At 34.5% G+C, this 19838-nt stretch overlaps 1 protein-coding gene across 1 annotated transcript in view; it reads left to right on the top strand.

The window, feature by feature from the left end:
* The window catches only part of PRKN (parkin RBR E3 ubiquitin protein ligase), a 575237-nt gene that overhangs the window by 210756 nt on the left and 344643 nt on the right, over positions 1-19838 (top strand). The window contains exon 7 of the mRNA XM_018077346.2: positions 8251-8366. Within this exon, the coding sequence (XP_017932835.1) occupies positions 8251-8366 (116 nt within the window). The remainder of the gene's footprint in view (positions 1-8250; positions 8367-19838) is intronic.

Genomic DNA, 19838 nt, shown 5'->3' with positions numbered 1-19838 from the left:
TACAATAGTTGCATGTTATCTTCAGAGGCCAGATGTCATTATAACTTTGTATCATTAATAACCCATCTAATAAATTATATTCAAATATATCCATCTCCTCTTTTTAGATTTTAATACAAATCAATAACTGAAAAGTAATAGCTGGCTTGGTGGTTTTTTTAGTGCAGACAATAGATATGCAAACTGTATGCACCATTCTACAGAAACAACCTTATTAGTATAAATCACTGAAAATAACATATAACAAGTGATGATTCCCTCAGAAATGTATAATAAGACCTTTTCAATCATCAATAGTCTTGGTTATATCACATTAGATGGCTGAATAAAACTGAATGGTACTATAGCTGACCTGTTATGAATTTTTGAACTATACCTCTGTTCTTCCAGTGAATTCTGGAATATGCAAGATAAAATGTTGTCCCTTGGCAAGGGGAATAAATACATAAACAAAATTTTTTTGCTTGTTTTTTGCTTGTGAGGTTTTTTTAAGAATGTGGAAAAAAGTGGGATCTGGGTATGATGACAGTAGAGACTGTTACTATTTTTGTATCCCTTGCAAATGTCTGATAAAATTTATGATGATACTTTAGATACATTTTTGTATGCCTAAACTTGGGTTTAGGTGACTTGGTCAGGACTTAAACACTAGGTCTTGTAAAGCATGTGATAACATGTAGGTTTCCTGTCCAATAATCCATCTACACTCAAGGTACTTTCCATATCAAAGGCTACCTGTTCAAAAAATTGATATGCAACAAATTCTTCTTGATATTCCCAACTGAATAAATGATATGGTGAATATGTTTGATTCTGAGAGAAAGCAGTGGAACTGTGTATTTTTAATGTTTTTCTTACATGAACTTAATTAAATTCAACCAAGAATAAAAAGGAGATATTATAAAGAGGCATTAACATTTCTTTCTCTGAAATATGTGGGTTTTAGTCACTTGGACCCACTTAGATTGCAAGTGTTGTTTTTGAAAATAAAATAAAAGAAAATTTTGAATAACTCAGGAGGCTACCATTTCTGCCCCTGATTGGTGCTTGTCTCAAAACTGTAGTAATAATTTTAAAAGTTAACTCCCCCACACACACAGGTCAAAGCTGATGTACTCACCAAGACCAAACATACTCTGAGAGCCTCAGTGAAGACTTGGCGGAAGATACTCATCCTAAAGAGCTTTTATTATGAATAACATCTCTTCTTAGCCAGAGGCGTTTTGAGAGGTGCAGGGCAGTTTTGTCAGAAAACAGATATTAGACATATGCTTATATTTCTACATTTTTATGCTGCTTTTGTCTCTTGCCAAATTAAATAAATATATACTACTTACAGACATTGAAATTTAATATATCAGCACCTTACTCTTTTTCTTCACATCAGAAGATGTTTTAAACTTATCTTTGAGGTCAGCTTAATTAACAGCAGTATTACCAAGATTTATTGTATAATATTTGATTTCCCCGGACTACCAGTATTTCTCTTTGCATCCCATAAAAGCAGTTCTTTCAAAGTTCACACTTTTGACAGCATCTGTGAACTGCCATTCTCCTGCATGTTCTACAACAGGGATTCTGTGGCTTTTGAAAATGGAAAGGCTGTGAAAACTCATGTAAAAATGTGTATAGAGTCTGCTGTTACTGGTGGCATGCTTTTCTTTTCATTCTTGCTGATTTTTCTGATTACATTCTGAACATGTAGGTCTGAGACCAGGTGTTGAGTTTTTCAAAAAATCTTTTCTTTCAAAGAGGAAAAATTACTTTAAGAAGTTTGGATTTTTCTTATGACAAGGAAATGTTTTCTGAGTGTAGTGATTTGCATGACAGTATTCCTAAAATCTATGCTAAAGACCTTCAAATTCACTGTCACTTAATAACCTTGCATATTGTTCTGCTTAAGCTTTAAACAGAATTAGCAATTAATCACGTGCATTATTATACTTTTTGTAGTGAACAGTTTATATATTTCTTTAACATTAAAACAGTACTTACGGACCTACATTGTGCAGTTTGAATGCTAATCTAATACTATGCACAAATCCTTTCCCTCAAAATGAGTTAATGGTTTTTTGTTCTAACCACGGAGGCAGTCCATGAGAGCTGTATTTATCCATTGTTTGCCTAGGAGGCGATCCAGTTTGCTGTGCCTGGGGGGTGGTTGCATTTTTCGGTTTAGGGAGGTTATCTGCCCTTTTGAAGTGTTTGCATAATTGATATAATGATCAAGCATCAAGTTTAAGAATCGCAGGAAATCCACCAAGAAAAGGTTTTATTTTGATTGCAATCTCAAGTAGGAGAGGTGCTGATGACAGGACCAGAGCCTAAGGTTAGCTTCTCAACTGCAAGTATTGCAGTAACAGTTCCAGATGGACTCCAAACATAAAGGAGACAGAAGAAATTTTTCGTCTGAAATATAGGTAGCTATGTGAATGCTTTTGTTTTATTTATGTGGGTTTTTTTTACTCTTAACCCAATTCTATTGCAAACATCTAATTATGGTTAATAATTTTCTTCCTTTGATCTTAACAGGTGGTCTCAGAGTCTTTGCTTAGTAAAATCAAACCATGCAGAGTAGCATTTACCAGGTAAATGATGCTAGGTGATGTTCATCATGCTCAGTACCTGATCTGAGGTTCTTGGTAATACCTGGTGAGGTGCATAGGGGAACTACCACTATCTTGAACAAGTCAGAGAGTACTGTTGGCTCACCGAAGAAAGTGTAGCAGTCTTGTATATACAATGCATTCATGAGTCTATCACAAAATCACTTAGGAATTAAATCTCTAAGAATTATTCTTTGGCTGTAAAACCTTCCTCATACTGGTTAACCAGTATAATTCAAACAATTTTATAACATTTTTTACTTATTTAACTTTAAAAGCAGTGCTTTTAAAACATGTGATGTTTTAGATTTATTTATTTGTTTTCACCACTGAGGTATTCCTATGGTGCGAAAAGCCACTGCCTGTAGTTATTCTAGGATGTGGAAGCATGAAAGTGTCTCTGCCCAGAGTTGAGCCCAGCCTTTCCCAGAACATCCCAGAAGAAATATTTAATTCCATAGCTGTTCTGGAGTGGATTTCTTTCAATTTGAAATATCTGAATATCTGAATATCTACTTAATTTTTCAATTTTAAAAGCAAATGAAGCATTACCACTGAAGTGTGCCGCAATGACATTGAAGTTTTCTGTCTTTCAGGGGGATAATTATAGTGATACAGTTGCAATGACATTTAAGGGTACTGTTAATTTGAAAAAATTAAAACTACACCTTCAGTGGCTATAAAACATTCATAAATGGCTTTGCCTATCAGTCCTAAATAAACACACATGTAGATAATCCAGGGGAAAAATACCATAAGACCCTCACCTTATTTTCTAGCTTATTAAGAACTGGGAGAAAGAAATATTGCCGAGCTTCCTTAGGAATTTTAGCCAACCTACACAGCATAGAATGAGAAAAAAGGGTAGGAACCTGTATTTTCATGTGTATATGTTGAATCTCAGCGAAGGTGCAGGCTATCTTGGTACTTCTTAGAAAAGAGTAATGCTTTTTTTTTTTTCCTGACAGTACAGTAAACTGGGTATGTATCAAAAGGGTAAAGTTTCTTCTAGGCCTTTTTGTTTTTCACACCCTGCCTTCTCTGTGGTGGTTTTGTCTTTGGTCTTACTTGTGTTAGTTACTTGATCATATAGAAGGCAGTTTGCTTATCATCAGCAGTTAGAGGTATGTAAACCCCTGTTTTGTGTGAAAAGAATTTACAGAGATATATTTTTGGTAAAAGATCAAAGAAGGTTATTTTTTTGATAAATTTCAGCATTTACTTCTTGAGCTTCATAAAAAGTAGCTAACAGTGACCATGTATCTTTGAACCTTTTCTTCCCTCGTGCACTTTTTATGATGTTGTGTGACACAGAAGCGATAACAGGAGTGAAGAATATGACAGAGTATGTAAGAGTGATGTCTGCTCCCTTCTCTGAATAACAATCTATCAGATACACTGCCAAAAGGAAGACATTTATAGTGTTAAATAGAATGTTCACAATTTCATGGGACCTATGCCTTTAGGCAAGAAAGTGATCTAAAGGTGCTCACTGCAGTAGAAGGTGAACATAAAACTACTCACTTTCAGAACTAAGAAAAGCACTAAATTTTGACAGCTTTTGCAGTAATTTCTAGATATCCTTATTGCTCAACACAAATACGTTAAAAAAAAAGCATTCATCAGAATTTTTTTGTGCCAAATAATGCAAGTGCATAGAGGAATAATGTCATTTTTTCTATTTTAAAATATATTGGAAGTGGTCAGATAGTGATGGAGACTGCATAAATTTTTGCCCATTCCTTTTCTGTTATTCTGTAAAGTTTGAGGGTTTTTTTATAAGATTAATATTTTAAAAGTATTGTCTCATATAGCATAAGTTAAGTTTAGAGAGACATTTTGGTATCAATTTTAAGAAGTAATAACTGTTTGTATGAATTTTACAGTCTGTGGCAAAATTAGAGTGTTAGTCCTAAACTTGCTGGCTCCAAGGTCTCTACACCTGTTCAGAGATTAACCTTGGAACGTAAGTGATTTGGATTAAAAAATGCAGCAAATTTCCCTCCTTAAGCTATCAAACACTGGGTGAAGGACTAAATAAAAGAATAGCTACATTTACATGCCTGATGAAATGCAAGTGTGGAGAGTGAAAAGTGGCTAAATTCTTCCTCCTATGTTTTGCTTTCAGTAATTTCACTGCTGGAAGTAGTTGAGAAGCAACTTGTGCCAATGGGTTATCTGTCATGATAGCTTCATAGGTATATGCCCTGGCATAAAAAAGCCTGTTAAATTTCTGGGTGATCTGGTAGATGCAACAAATAAATATTAATGGATTGTGTATTTATGCAATGTAAACCAGGCAACATAAACTTTTATATACAACTGGAAACTCAGTTGAGTTCGTTACTTTTAAAGGCCTTTAAACAAGTGGAATGTGTATTAGTACAGAAAAAAAAATTGTGAAAATGGAGTCCACGCTAATCCAGAACTGTCAGGCACTCAGCATATCGAGTTTTCCAGATTCCCATCTCTCCCCGTATTTCCAAACTCCCATCGCAGCACTGAGATCTCAGGCCTACACTTGTAGAATGTTGTGTTGATTTTGTAGAACTGTGGATTGTCTGTGTTGACAACTTTTGATTTTGCAAGGGTGAACATTTTATAAGTGGGTTAGTTTTACTGTACTGCTAGTCTCAGCACTTTTTTTTTGCATAATTGTTTTATTCTTTAATCTTCAGTATTTCTTCTTAACAAATACTTGATACATAATCTTGAGGATTTTTTTTTCCTCTGTTCTGTTTACATTTAATATTAAGATTTGCTTTGTCTTTAATTGCAGTTTAGTGAAGCGGGAAGTCTTTAAATGAATAGCTTTGGAGAGTGGCAATATTTTCTTTTGTTATTTTAAACAGTATTTTCACGTTACATAATGTTCTACATTCAGCAACACCAAAGCATATAATAAATTTAATTAGTAGAAGAGTTTTCTTAAAGCAGTTTTTGGGCTGATAAACAGAAGTACAGAAAAGTAATTTTCCTAATAATACAGCAAAAGTATTTTGGGAATGTAACGCAAGACTTTTGACTATTTTTTCCCTGGCTGTCCGTCTGTCTTTCCATGGAATAAGAATTGCGTTGCTTTATTTAATTTCTATCTTCGTCAAGTTGCTTTCATGACAAGAACAATTGTAAGGTATTATGAAAAGTAATTAGAATCATCAAACAGATATTGTTCAGGAAAAAAAAAGGCTAAACCTAGTTCAAGTGTTTCAGAGCTTAATACCTATATTACTCTTTTTGTTTGTGACTCAAATAATATTTTATTATAGTGGTCAGTACTTTTATCAAAAATTAATTTTCTTTTATATGTTTTCTTGCCTGTAGTTTACCTGTTTTGGAGTTGTTAGTTGTCAATATTCTTTTAGCTGCATGCAGAAGATGTACTGAAGTAAGGAGATATATTTCAAGACTTCTGCATTGAAATAAATTCTTCTTACCATTTAATTCAAACAAAAGTAAAATTAAATTAAAGGGTAAAGAAAACCCAAGCTCCAAAACCCATTAGCAAATAATACAAAGATCAATGGATAAGTTTTTAAAGGTTGAAAATAAATTGAAGTTACAGATTGTGTAAGGTTTTCATGTATTCCATTGACTTTCTTGAAGCTGAAATGCTTCAAGTTAAGCTAATATTTACAAACTCCGTGTGTAACTGGGTATTGAACAAGAGCAAAAACTTAGAAAGTCTGAAGTCTTGTTGAAAGATAACTTTAAGCATATTTTCTTGCTTGGGACTACTTCCTGATGTTATAAAGCAGGACAGAAAGATAATTTATCTGTCAAAAAATTTAATGTATATAAACATATACAGGTGACTACTTCGAAAGTTTTGTCAACAGTTGGCTTAAAAATAGGCTTGCCTTTAAACTGTACTCCTACCCCATACTTCTCTTAAACTGCTACTTACACATGCTTCAGGTATTGTGTCCTTCACTTATAGCCGTGTTTGAATATTTTGTGTTGAATATGTTTCGTGTATCAGTGCTTCTGTAAGAAACAGGGTTGACTAACCTAGGACGAACGTTGCATTAATACTTCTCATGTCCCCAGTTACCAGAGTCTACCTTAGAGTGGTACAGTACTGTATAGTACTGGATTTGCCACATGTAGAAATACACAATGTGTCCAAGTGATTGCAACTGAAGAAACAAACCCAGTAATTGACAACTGTTTTGCAGATGAAAAACTCCCTACTGCAAGGCTGCAGGTATTAAAAAAGTAACAGCACCTGTCTGGACTAATTTTAGTACAGTATTGTCATAAATCTCAATGCAAAACTCTATGGAGAGAAAGATGATTTTGTATTAATCAGAACTGATTTTTTTCATCTACACTCATCCACACATTCTCTTTTATTCATATATTGACAAGTGTTACGATATGTGTCCAGATAGTCTAGCTAGGAACTTGGAGTTGACACTAGCACACACCAAGCAGGTCTTTTTCATGGCTTTGGGATTGTTCTTAATGCTGGGGTTTGGATGTGACTTTTTCACCCTAAAGAAGTTTACAGCAACTAATTTTTTTCCTTCATCCTGTCCCACCTCTGTGAGTCACTAGGAAATGCTGCTGATTTATTCGCTACCTGTATCTTTTTCTGTTGCTGCAGTTTTGTTTGTTTGTTTGTTTTCCCTATTTTTTCATAGGATTTTTCCCAAGTCTGGGTGTCTTGAGAGTCATCTTTTTTCCTTAATATCTTTATGCCATCAACACTTGTCATTCTTTTATGCCTTCTCATCCTTTCTTCCAATGCTTTTGTGCCCTTACCTTCCAATTCACACTTCATTTATACCAGTATTTATGTTTTCATTACAAACCTGCACAATTCAATACTGGAAGAAAGGTCTCATAGGAACAAAGAAACTACAAACTGTAATCTGTGGCTCCTATTGCAAAACACATGTCTTCAGACAGCTTTTATTTACATATACATAGAGTGATTTGGATATTTAAAGCAATCTCTTATAACAAAATCTTATCAAAGAATGGTGTGATTCCTATGGCTTTCCCTGGGGTGCAGTGGAAAAGAGAACAAAGCACACAGTTGTATGAAAAGTAGGATGCTAGTGAAGACAGTCTAAGAGGCTATATAGGGCAGTATGGACTAAAGCAACTTAATTCGAACACCATATAAATGTAATATGTGTTCCAAGAAAGCTAGAGCTTGCCTTTTATGTGATGGTAAAATTGTATCTTAAAGATTACCAACATTAAAAAAGCAAGGCCAGAAGGCTAAAAGTCTGTGTTGTAGAATTCAGAAAATGTTAATATCTGTAATGAAAAAGTGGAAATATTAATGCATTTTGACAATTATAGTATTTTGCCTTTGATGACTATACTTAGATGAAGTCTAAATGAAGCAATTTTTTTCTGTAAATCCAGAAAATCACAGACTGTGTCACACTGATATGAATTTAGTACACAAGTAGATATCTTCTTTGCTAGGAAAGTCACTGAACAAAATACACACCTGGACTGGTATTTTTGGAAAGGGTCTCTTGTAAACCTTTCCTAATGATTGTCCTCCTTTGCTGTTGGAAGTGGTGATTTGTCTGTTTTCTCAAATGTCAGTTAGCCAAAGATAAAGGAAGGACGTGAACCACAGGTACATAATCTTCTCTTTATCTCTCCTTCAATATTTCAGGAGTTTTACTTTAAATGTGGAGCACACCCAACCACTGACAATGAAACATCCGTGGCTTTGAACCTCGTTACAACAAACAGTCGCTGTATCACATGTATAACATGCACTGATATTAGGTAAGTACAGCAAAAAGTGTCAGAGATGCACAGTCTCAGTGCTTCAAAGTACTTATCACTTCCAAAGAGCCTTTTATCCTCTGTTTTCCTTTTTATAGATTCTTTTTCCCCTGGTAGTGTGGTGAAAAGTGGGCCATATTTTCAGAAGTGTTCTTTGTTTTGCTGGTACAATTACAGTTCATACTTTTGTACCTTAGTTGTGTTGCACGTAAAAAATCTGACTGCTAAAGCTCTAACTAAAACCTCGAGTGCTCAAGGTAGTGGCAAAACTGTGTAGATATTTTCTGTTAATACGTATTCAGAAACCTGTGAAAGAAAGCTTGATTTTCGAGGGGGACACACTGTTCCTGCAGAAATTAACTTCTTGATATTTGTTCTATAAATCAAAGTAAAATGCATCTGTTCTCATATTTCTGTTTATTGCAGTTTTAAATACTGTAATCCATCTTTGCATATGGTGTTTGGGCTCATACATTCAAGAATACCCATTACTTGCAAATGCATGGATTAAAAACCAATTGCCCGAAAAAGACAGCTACCATTGTAGTGAAGAATTACCTGAAACACATTTATCTACTGATTAGGAGATATTTTGCATAAAAATGTATACCAAGCAGAATTGCAAAATGGTAGTTGTCGAAAGGGGGAAATGGGAAGGGACACTTAAACTCTGCTGATTCATACGGTGTGTCTTCTGGAAAGAGCTGATTTTGGCAGCATCCTCTGCGGTGTATTCACAGAACTGGATCCCAAGTACAGGTTAAATAAAGGCTAAATATCGGTCTCTGTCAAACTGGTACTTCATCATTTTGCAGCAAGGGTGCAGACTCAACTACTAAGAAATTATTTTAGTTTCTGATTTTAACTTTTACCTGTTGCAAGGATGATCAAATGTAAGCCTTTGACCATTGCAAAGAGTGAGAGATTGGACAATGAAATAAATTATCAGTGCTGCATAAGTATTGTAAAATCTTTGGGCTACTTTATGAAATCTCTGCTCAGTTTTTTGAGTTCCTAATTCTTTTCTCCAACCTAGGATTCTTGTAATATTTATATATAACTCCAAGACATTACACAAATACCCATAATCTTTTAACTTTAGTTAAACATTAGATGATTGTACTGGCAATTACTTTCTAACACTCTTATGCAGTTGAAAAGTAGCATCCAGGGCACTCTGCAGTTTGTAGTATTTTGTGAAACCTACCTTCATCATTCTGTAGCATTCAGGTGGAAAAGAAGATTAACTGTATTCAGTACATTAGGTATTACTTTATATTAGCTTCATTATAATAAAATGAAAAAATCATATATGTTCTTCAAAATACATTTTTCTACCTTTTTATTCTGAAGAAAAAAATAAAACAGGAAAAGATGGCAACCAGGTACTGTTTATGTATTTCTGAAATATTTTTGTACACCATATATCTAGTTGGTTCCGTCCATTTATCATGGATGGTTAGTCCACCACAGGCAGAGCAATTAAGCTCCAAGATACTTGGCACAGCATTTGTATGGTTTTAGCAAACCTCATAAAAATCATATTTAAAGCAGTAGTGTACTCTGTTACATGGAAAAAATACAAGGTGGAAGTAACGTTAAAGTCTATTGCCAGTTTTCGTTCTCAAGTTTACATTAGGAACACTTTTATTGCCTTAGGTTTATATTTTCTATGAATATGTTCATGCAACTCTGACCACCAGAGTGAAATACTTCAGAGCCAAATACCCTCATAGGGCTATACTAAATCCATAGGCAGTTTTCCATATAGTGTAATGCCTTCCAATGTATTCTATTTTTCTACACCAGAGTTAATCTGAATTGGCAGCCTTTATGCATTTATTTTTTTTTCTGTAGCATTCAAGGTGATGGGTTGCTATTCTATGTCTTTGAAGAAGCTTTAATAGGTTGAGCAAATGGCTGAAAGTTGAAACAAATACTAAAACTGTGCAATCCTCGAGGGAAGTTCTGCTTTTGTCAACTGTTTCCAGTAGAAATAACATCAAAAGGGGTTAGGAGTACCCCAGGGTACCCATAAATCAGGCTCAGGAATAACAGCAGTTTTAAGCAGTGTAAAAATAAAATGTGCAGAGCAGAAATGCCTCACGCCATCTTTCACAAACTCAGTAGGGTACAATTCCTAAAGGCACCATTATTTTTAGCTTTCAGCAGATGCAGATAAGTGCAAAAGATACATAGGATATGCTGTCACTTAATGGGTAGAAAGAATTCTCTGGAAGGAGAAGTATTTGCTGTGTTATCAGATTTTTTTTGAATCAAATAAATCCCTTCTTCATAGTGTTGAACAAGGGAATGTTTTGCTTTGTTTAAACAATGGAGTCTTGTAATGTGTTATTCTGTTATCTGTACTTCCTAATACTGAAGTTGGAAATGAAAGCTTCATATTGCTAGTGGTGATAGTTAGAAGTGCATATGCTAGCTGTTCTTCAAGGGTAACTGCAATGTAAGGTCTTTGCCATAATTCTTTTCAGCCAAATCAATTCAGACTGTGATCATATTAGACTCCATGGGCAGGAGAGTAATGGATAAGGTCAGTACTTGGAGGGAAAGAAAGTGAAGTCCTGTTGGAAATGCAGTATCTCCTTCAAATAATAAAAAATTAATGACTCTGTGTGTCATTAACATAACAGTGTGTTAATCTGGTTTTGGTGGGACTACTTTGGGCCTTCTAAGCTACTCATGATCTCTTAATCAGCCATCCTTTTTTCAGTCTGTTTTTTCTGAAGAAAAAGTACGACTTGGAAAATTTTTCCCTCCAGTAGCAATTTGTGTCATCCTCTTATCACTGCTTCTTGCTCATCTCCTTTATTGTAGAGTCAGGACTGAGACTGATGAGTTTTATTTTTATGGGGTAGTGTTCCCAAATTGGTAAGGGATAGAATAATTTGCTTCTCAATAAATACATATGTGAGTGATTTTCAGTTGTGGTTTTTACCTGTGAATTTAATATGCCAAAAAAAGGCCAGCTACTGAGGTTTATTATGGGAATTAGGATTTTTGTAATGTCATATTTTGGGTTTTGATCTTTATGACAGTATTGTTGATATAGGTGTGCCGTGTTCCTTATTGACTGCTACATGTTGTCCCATATTGTGCATTGATGTTGTATGTTGCTCTGAAGTAAAGTATTTCTTCAATTGTAGTCTAAAACAGAGACATCTGAATTAATTTGCCTTACCTTTCTTCCTTCCTGTAAAATATATATGGTATTAATGTAGTCTGGATTTTAAAAAAAAAAAAAAGTGGGAAAGAATATCAGAGAAGAAATATAGCAGTGACTATGTCAAGAAATATATGAGGTAGCAGATCTGCAATGGTTTTCAAAATCTTTACAACACAAATAGTTCCAGAATCTTTAGTTCATTATTTGAATTCAGTGTTACAGCTCAAGAGACAATTTCCAAAATTCAGCTTCTAATAAGGATTTGTTTCAGAACTGTTAACGTTTTCAAAGTGAAGAAGCTGTACTACAAATGTGATTCAGGTCAATTTTGCTATTATTTGAAGAGACCTGTTTTCTGAGATGAAAATGCAGACCGTGTCCATTAAAAGACATTGCCCATGTGATATTTTTCAGAAGAGTAAATATCACCTTGTTGTAGACTTATAATTGCTATTTCTCTTCGCTTCTGGGGTAAAAGATTCTAAGTTTACATCTTGAGCCATTATAGTCCAAGGAAGTTATTGAATCTATATTTAGCTCATCTCTTTAAAGTATGTTTTCCCTCTCTGTGAGCTGTGTTGATAATGTGGTCTGTGCTCCAAATGTCTGCCTATTTCACTCTGTTGTCTTTATATACCTTGAGTACAAAGAGGAGTGGGAAAAGATAATGCTAAGAAGTAAATCTAATTTGTCTAAGCACTATGACCATCAGGGACAATGTCTACTGTTTTCTCTCCTAAAGTTCCTGAAATGAATGAGATTTCTTAGGAATCACTTATTTACAGGAAGAAATTAATCAAATGTAAAACTAAGAACAGTTACTAATTGGTTTAGAACTTTTTTTTCCCCCAGTAAGTTAACCTATAGAATACTGCTTCTTACAGCTATAGTATTTGACTTCTGATACAAGATAAACCATACAGAGGAAACATTTTGTTGGCATTTCTATTGGTATTTTATTCTTTGGTGGTGTACCCTGTGGACTTTAGACTGAAAGACTTGTACCAAGGGCTTCTGGAAGATGTGCCTCATGCATGAAATTCAGTTGCCTTAACCTTTTTATTGAATGGTAATCACTAGGATGCAGCAGCCCCCTTTGGCAATGACAGGACATCAGTGCAATTCTTACGGTTTTGCCTCTGAATCTATTAAGATCTGCACTGCAACTGCAACTGCATCTCAGTGAGACACCTTCCAGCTTCAAGAGATCTGTGAAGAATTGAATAGATTGGCAAAGCTATTGTGCTGTCATATTGTACATGTCCTTTGCTGGCAGGGGACAGGTGAGGAGGATTTTATGCAACCTCATTCATTTCCTTTGCTGAACATAAAGCATGTACTTGTTTTCCCTCCAGCTGGTAGAACAAAACCTGCCTACTTTTCCCTCTTTATGATGTGGAGTTTTTTCTACGTTAATCCTTTGCTTGGCATTTGTGTTAGTGTACAGCTGAGAGAAAGGACAAATTGAAGGGAATGTGTTGACTACCTGCTGATTATTTTTTTTTTTACACTTGCCCTTGTGTTTGTGAATATAGATATATATCGCTTATGGTATGTTTATGTGTGTTTAAAACAGGCATGGCTGAGAATTTTTATGGTAGTCAAAGTAAATTTTATTTCTATATTGAATTATTTCAATAATGTACATCTCCAGAATCATATGGGATACAATACATGTCATCAATTTCATTTTTCATTCAATATGTCACCTGAAGCCTGCAGATTGCAGAATATTATCAAAAAGCTCTATATTAGATGTTATATCTTTTTTGCCATTCTTATCCATGGCATGATTAATACAGTGAACTGTTTTTGCAGATTTCTTTGCTTATATATTTTATGCATGTTGCAAGACACAAAGGCTTTAAAGTGTTAATGGATTTGGATGAATTAGTAGTTTTAGTGTATCGGGTATCCAAGTATACCACATCCAAGATTTCATTTTCTCACTTGCAAAATATTCTGAGGAAGTCTGACTACTTGCATATAAGCAATCAATGAAAAATGATTGCTAATGATTCTAATTTTTGTGCAAGTACTATAAGTTTAAATGTTAAAGTTAGAATTCATTTGCAATGTCTAAGAAAAGCAGAGTAGCAAATGTTTGTAAAATGTTATTCATAGAGATGTTTTTGAAATTTGCAAGCCCACAGGATGCCTTTTCTCTCATAGACATCTGCAGGTTCAGGTGTCTGGGACTTTCTTTTCTTTCTTTTTAAAATTAATTCCTTAACACAGAAGATAAAAAATTTTCATTTCTGGTTAGTTTTACTTCAGGCAAGGTCAGTAATAGCTGAATATTATCACCTTCTGATAGTAGTGTAGTGACCTATGAGAAATGTTATTGGAGGTCACAATCCAGTTGTTTTTGAAGAAATATCTATATTTCAAAGAGACACCATCACAGATTATACTAATTAGCAATCCTCATCATCTCAGTAGAGACCTGAGACCTGAATGAACAAGGTGAACAAATTGCAGAGAGATGTTTCTTTGAGGTCTCAATTGAAGTATTATGGGAAGGTTTTATGGAAGGAACATCAGCTGTTTCTCTCTGCTGTAAGCTGGCAGTTTGGCTAATCTTGCACTTCAATAAGCTGAGAGCTGTTGTACCATTGCCTCTATTGTCTCTGACTTTCTTTTATCATATTTTTAAAATTGGTGACAATAAGGAATTGAATGCGAATATGTGACAGATGAAGAAAATTTTACAAAAGCAAGTGCAACAATGAGAAGTCTGTCCTTTTTAAAAAAAATGTCACTGCTTTAATGTTTTTAATGAACTGACATTTAGTAACAAATATTCAGTGTGTCATTAATGAACCATTGATGGAAGATGGGAGACAAACATTCTTGGAAACAAATTTAAATATAGAGAAGTAACTTGTCTTTGTTGTGTGAAAATTGTTTTCACATATAGTTCAGATACAGCATTGCATTTTAGTTGTGTATATACACACAATTATGTATGTACACATGTGGATTGATAGCATGTAGGAAAAAAGTAACGTCTTTTAAACTTATATATATTAATTTATTTCTCTAAGAAGCTGATTTTGTGAAGAATGTGTACTGCTTACCATTTTATGCACAGTTATGTACTGTTTATACCGTATCAAGGCAGATTTGAAATCTAACACATCTCCGAGAGACAATCCGCAGAATCAAATGAGAAGTGTATGTGTTGGATATTTCCAGCTTTCCCAGCCCTTGCCCCTTCACAGCTACTCTTTTGCTACTTGGGGGCAAAACTACTCTCTCCTGATTAACTGAACATCAGCTGAAGTAGTAAAAGCAGAAAATTCATTTTTCTGCTGAACCGAAAGAACTTATCACAGGTATGAAGGACTCATGGGATGGAGTGTCCTGACTCATTGCTGATTTTTTACAGTTATATATATATTTGTACATATAGGTATATCTAAGTTTTTTTATACATATAAGTGTTTTTGAAACAGCCTCTGCTATGAGCGTTTGAAACTATCACAGCTGAATTTTATTTCTATTATGAATTGATTTATGTAATCGGCATTTCTAACTTCATATGACAGAGTACATCTCCTCCATTTAATTTTCCCAAATTCAGTTTTGTCCAAGTCTCTTTTTTTTTATTCTTTATTTTCAGAGTCATAGAGAGAAAGAATGTGTGTAGAACAGAAACTATTGTAGTTGCTACTAATAAGTATCTATTTAATTGAGTTTAGTTTTGAGAAAATAATTTTTTTTGTTTTTATCAGTAATTGTTGTTTAGGAAAGAAATGCATTCCACTAGGACAAAAGAAACTGAAAAGATACAGACAACTCAATGAATTGAAAAGTATGTACAGAGTGTAGGCTGTTATTGAAACAGAAGTCAAATAAAAATAAGTAAATTGCTAAGCACTCCTATGAAGGGTATTGAAAAATGGTGAACATTAAGTCCATTAAAACCTAATTTTTTGAAGACTTTGTAATAAAATTGTTTAACATGGAAGAAATAAAGCTATTAAATCTGTTTCTGACAGAAAATCATAAAGAGTGATTTGTTAGCATTTACATTGATAATTGAATAATTCTTTTAGGATGCTATGTCTTGGATAAAATCTCATAGAATGAATTTAACTGTAGCTTTAGATACACAGAAAAATAAATTCTCTGTCTATTTAGCTGTATAAAGCACTGTAGAGAGAAAAGTAATATGAGCATTTGCTTTCCATTATGGTTTATATTTTTTAGGCTATTTTTGAGTCATAAAATCATAGCAAGATCACTAACATCTGCTATAGCAGTATTGTTAAACTCTGATCATTGTAATTTAGCAAAAACTGGAAAGTAGAGAAGGGGGGGGGGATGTGCTTATGGAAGATGTGGTTGGCATTTACAGCATAGAGAAACAAAAGTGAAAATGTCCCAGAAAGAATGAAAGTGCCTGGCAGCAAAAACCTAAATATACACACAACAGAATCATTTTATTTGCAGAAACTTAGCAAAAATTGAAAAGAGGGCAAATTGGGCAAATGTACCATGTTGTAATTTCTGAAATCAAACACATGAAGAACTATTCATAAGATAGAGAACCTGTCATAGTATGTAGGGAACTTTATTAAATGTTGCTTGGCACTTCATAGAGTCACTTAATGATGTAATATGGAACAGTGACAGTTGTCCTACGTAATATCTTTAAGAGTCTTTAGATTCCTCAGTGAAAAAGCTCTGTAGGAATTGTTACCAGATTTCAAAAATGCCTAATTCAAATAAACGTTTTAGGAAAATAATGTGTATGAACTACAATGGCAAGTGTTCATGCATTGCTTTCAATAGATGTCTGGGGCAACGTACTACTCTCAAATTATAGAATCATATTTGTGATGTATACCACATTCAGGGGCATCTGGGTACAGATTTTGTCTTGGAAAACAGGGAGGGATTGAGGAATATGTGTGACAAATATGTTCACTTGTATACATATAGTAAAGAGGGAGAGTTACTGCATTTTTTTCTCTTTGAGCCATGGTGTAGAATAAATTGTCATAGCACTGTACTGCTTGACATGAGTAAAGGGAAAGTATTTCACACATTTTCTATTTACAGTTATAAACCCCCAAGCATGCAAAGCTCTCCATGTTTTACAGTCCTGATGGAACTTTAATGCAATTTAATAATTAGAATTACTTTTTTTTTTCTTTTTTTAAGCAGCCCGTGATCATTCATAGTTCCCTCCTCTCCCTCATTTCTTTTGTTGTTGTTAAAGTTTGACTCTGAAGATGAGACAGTTTCTGAAGCCAGCCCACAAAGAGTCTCTTCCTTATTTTGTTCTGCAAGAAAAACCAGTAGAGTTCTAATTTTTTTAGATGTTCAGAGAAATTCCTTCTTCCTCCAGATGAATGTATTTGTATAAAACTTCATTTAATAAACTTAAGTAGGTGTTTACTTTAAGACGTAGCAATTCTGAAATACTAAATAATTGTGATAATAGTGTCATGGTTGTATAATGATAAATGATAGTAAAAATTTTAGAGGAAATTGTGCTTTGATGGACTAAATTCTTTATCAACTAAGTTATCAGTACAACTAAATTTTCCTTTTAGAGGGAAAATCCAGGGCAGAGTCAGCCGGGGGCATATGAAGTGAAGTCCCATAGTGGAACTTGAAACATAGACAAAGTGAAGTTAAATTGTTTATAAATATCTGTTATGAACTTGGTGCAAAAAGATGCTGATTAGCAGTGTGGTTTGAAAATGACAAGAAATAAATCATAATCAAAATCAATCAAAATTTTTTAAGTTCAGTCAATGTGACAAGTGAAGGGAGGTACATGCAGACATTTTAAAACTGATGAAAACATACTTGATTAAGGGAATGATAATTTTCCCAGTACAAGTTTGTAAATGGTAGTGATATTACACTGGCGTGTCAACGTGAGAATGCTACAAAAAAAATGAGACCAATAAAACCACATTTGTATATTGGTATAAACTCCTATGCTAAGACTTATAATTTCTCTTAATGTGTTTCTCTTAGTTTATGTTAAAGTAATTCCTTATCACCACACTCTGAAATGGAGTAAGCAGAATGAAAACAAGCATACTTATCTATCAAAAGTGTTTGATTTTTTTTTTAAATATTTGTCCAATTACACTAACACAACTTTCTCTTGCAGAGAAAGTAAGTCTTACAGTTGATCTCTGAAGATCGACTGTGACTGTAGTTGGACAGGCTGTTGGAAGAGTTCAGTATTAGTGAATAGTGATTAAAATAGTAGAGAAAATGTGGGTTGCCAGATAGCAAGATAAGAGAAAAATGTTTCCTACTCTGCTGAATACGAGTTAGTATAAGTGCTGCTTCTTTGTGCGAAGAATGCACAGCCTCCTCCGAATCACTTTCAATTTTGTCTCACTCAGAGGGTGTGTACTCCTACATGTTTTTTTTAAGTAAAATGGAACTCTGATTCTTCTCTGTAAGCAATCCTTAGTTATTTGAAGTGCATTACATTTATAAACATTCCCCCATTGCCCCCTGCCCCCATTGTCCCCTCTCCCCCCCATCACACTCCCAACTACCCTGTTCTTATTTCACTTTGCACAGGAGACAAATCTGCCCATATTTCTGGTAAAGCAGGAGCCAGACAGCACTCTTTTGGCATGCAAATGCCATTTGCATTTTACAAATTCCTCTTTGTTTTGTTTGAAGCAACAAAGAGAACAGTCAAACAGCTTCCCAGAAGGTATGTTCTCTGTGACCACTAAAAGCAGTATCATCCCAAAGTTGCCAAGAAACCCAGGACCAGCCTGCTGAGATACACGGTACAGCAAAACTGACTGCACTCAGAGATGTCACCTTTATGAATCTGGCCAACCTGTCCTTGCAAATGGATTGACAATGCTGATGTCAATCTTGAACTACACTCAGGAGCAAGACTGTGCTTTTGCTCCCTATGGAATCTCTAAACTCAGTGATGTTTATTGGATTTTCTGACAAAATAAGTTTTATCTATTCACTTTTACTATTTATGCCTCAAAAGGTGTCAGACCGTGTCCTGATCAGGAAGCATGTGGTGAGAGTAAAGCTGCAATGTGGTTCAATCTGGTTATATAAAAGTAAAACAGCTTCAAAAAATCATTTATTCAGTTCAAGCATTTGTAATTTAGTCTTGTGTAATGTAAAATTTCAAAATAAGAAGAGAGAAAAAGCATTTTAAAGGCTTCCATCACTGAGTTTTCAAGAAATAGTTCTTTTTCTGTCTTGTCCTTCAAATATGTCTATAATTTCAACCAAAAATAGTTTTACTGTTTTGTGGGGGCATATTTTTGTGCTAAAGTAATGGTAATTAAAAAGATACATTTTAAACAGGAATCAAAATTCTGCAGTAGGTAGTAAATGAAACTGATTTTTCATGAAAGCTTTAATTTCTTCACCATCTCTGAAAGGCAAGCATAGTGGTCCCTGGGAGTAGAGAAAGTTTCAAGTAAGCATTATTGTTAGTATTTGTGGGCTCTGTGGCTAGCAAAGAATAGTTATGATAATGCAGCTGTATAAACTGCTCCTTACCAGGTCCTACAGGTGTGAATGCCAAGGCTGTTGAACTCTTCTCTGTAAGAACTGATTACCTCCTTATGCCTCAGACACTCTGGTTGTTGCCTGTGTGCTCCCTGCTATGCCCTCTCCACCACTCACTCTTCTTTCTCCCACCTCCTCCTTAAAAGGAAGAGGAAGCTACAGTGGGCAACATAGGGAAGAAAGAAGAGAAGAAAGCTAAATCTACTACCATTCTTCATCCCATCATGCCTATCCTGTAGATTGAAATGGGAATGACACATCAGTGGGTATTTTTTTATTATGCCAATGGGAATAAGTGTTTGAAGGTTAGGACTTATGTATTGCATAACTGCAGATCATTTCCATGTAAATAGAACTATGGTTTTTCCAGAAATAAGTATCTTCTGCAAGTGCACGGCCTGTCCCTCTTGCATTCAGCTGTGACCTTGAAAACTGATTAACAAGATTATACTCTGAGAGATGCAAGGCTTCACATAAAGCAAGTGAAGCATATACAGGCCCTTGAGGGGTACTTAGAGTATCTAATGGTCATCTTTTAATGCTCTTAGGTGATTCTGGCTTGTGGCAATCTGTAGTATTTTTCTCTTTATTTAATTTTTGTGCTACAGATTTTGTGAATTATTACAACCTCTCTTTTATGTTTTAAAGACAGATTACTCTGTATGTCTGGTATGCTTAGTGTCTTCTTCAGCTACTCAGATGTTTTGGTTTGTTTTATTGGTTTTACATTTCATTAACTTTAGCACAGTAAG

Source organism: Manacus vitellinus, unplaced genomic scaffold (assembly GCF_001715985.3).
Source record: "Manacus vitellinus isolate BGI_N305 unplaced genomic scaffold, ASM171598v3 scaffold_37_pilon, whole genome shotgun sequence".
In the NCBI taxonomy this organism is placed as follows: domain Eukaryota; kingdom Metazoa; phylum Chordata; class Aves; order Passeriformes; family Pipridae; genus Manacus; species Manacus vitellinus.
The sequence above is the reverse complement of the archived record's forward strand: the minus strand, read 5'-3'. Positions and strand labels throughout refer to the sequence as shown.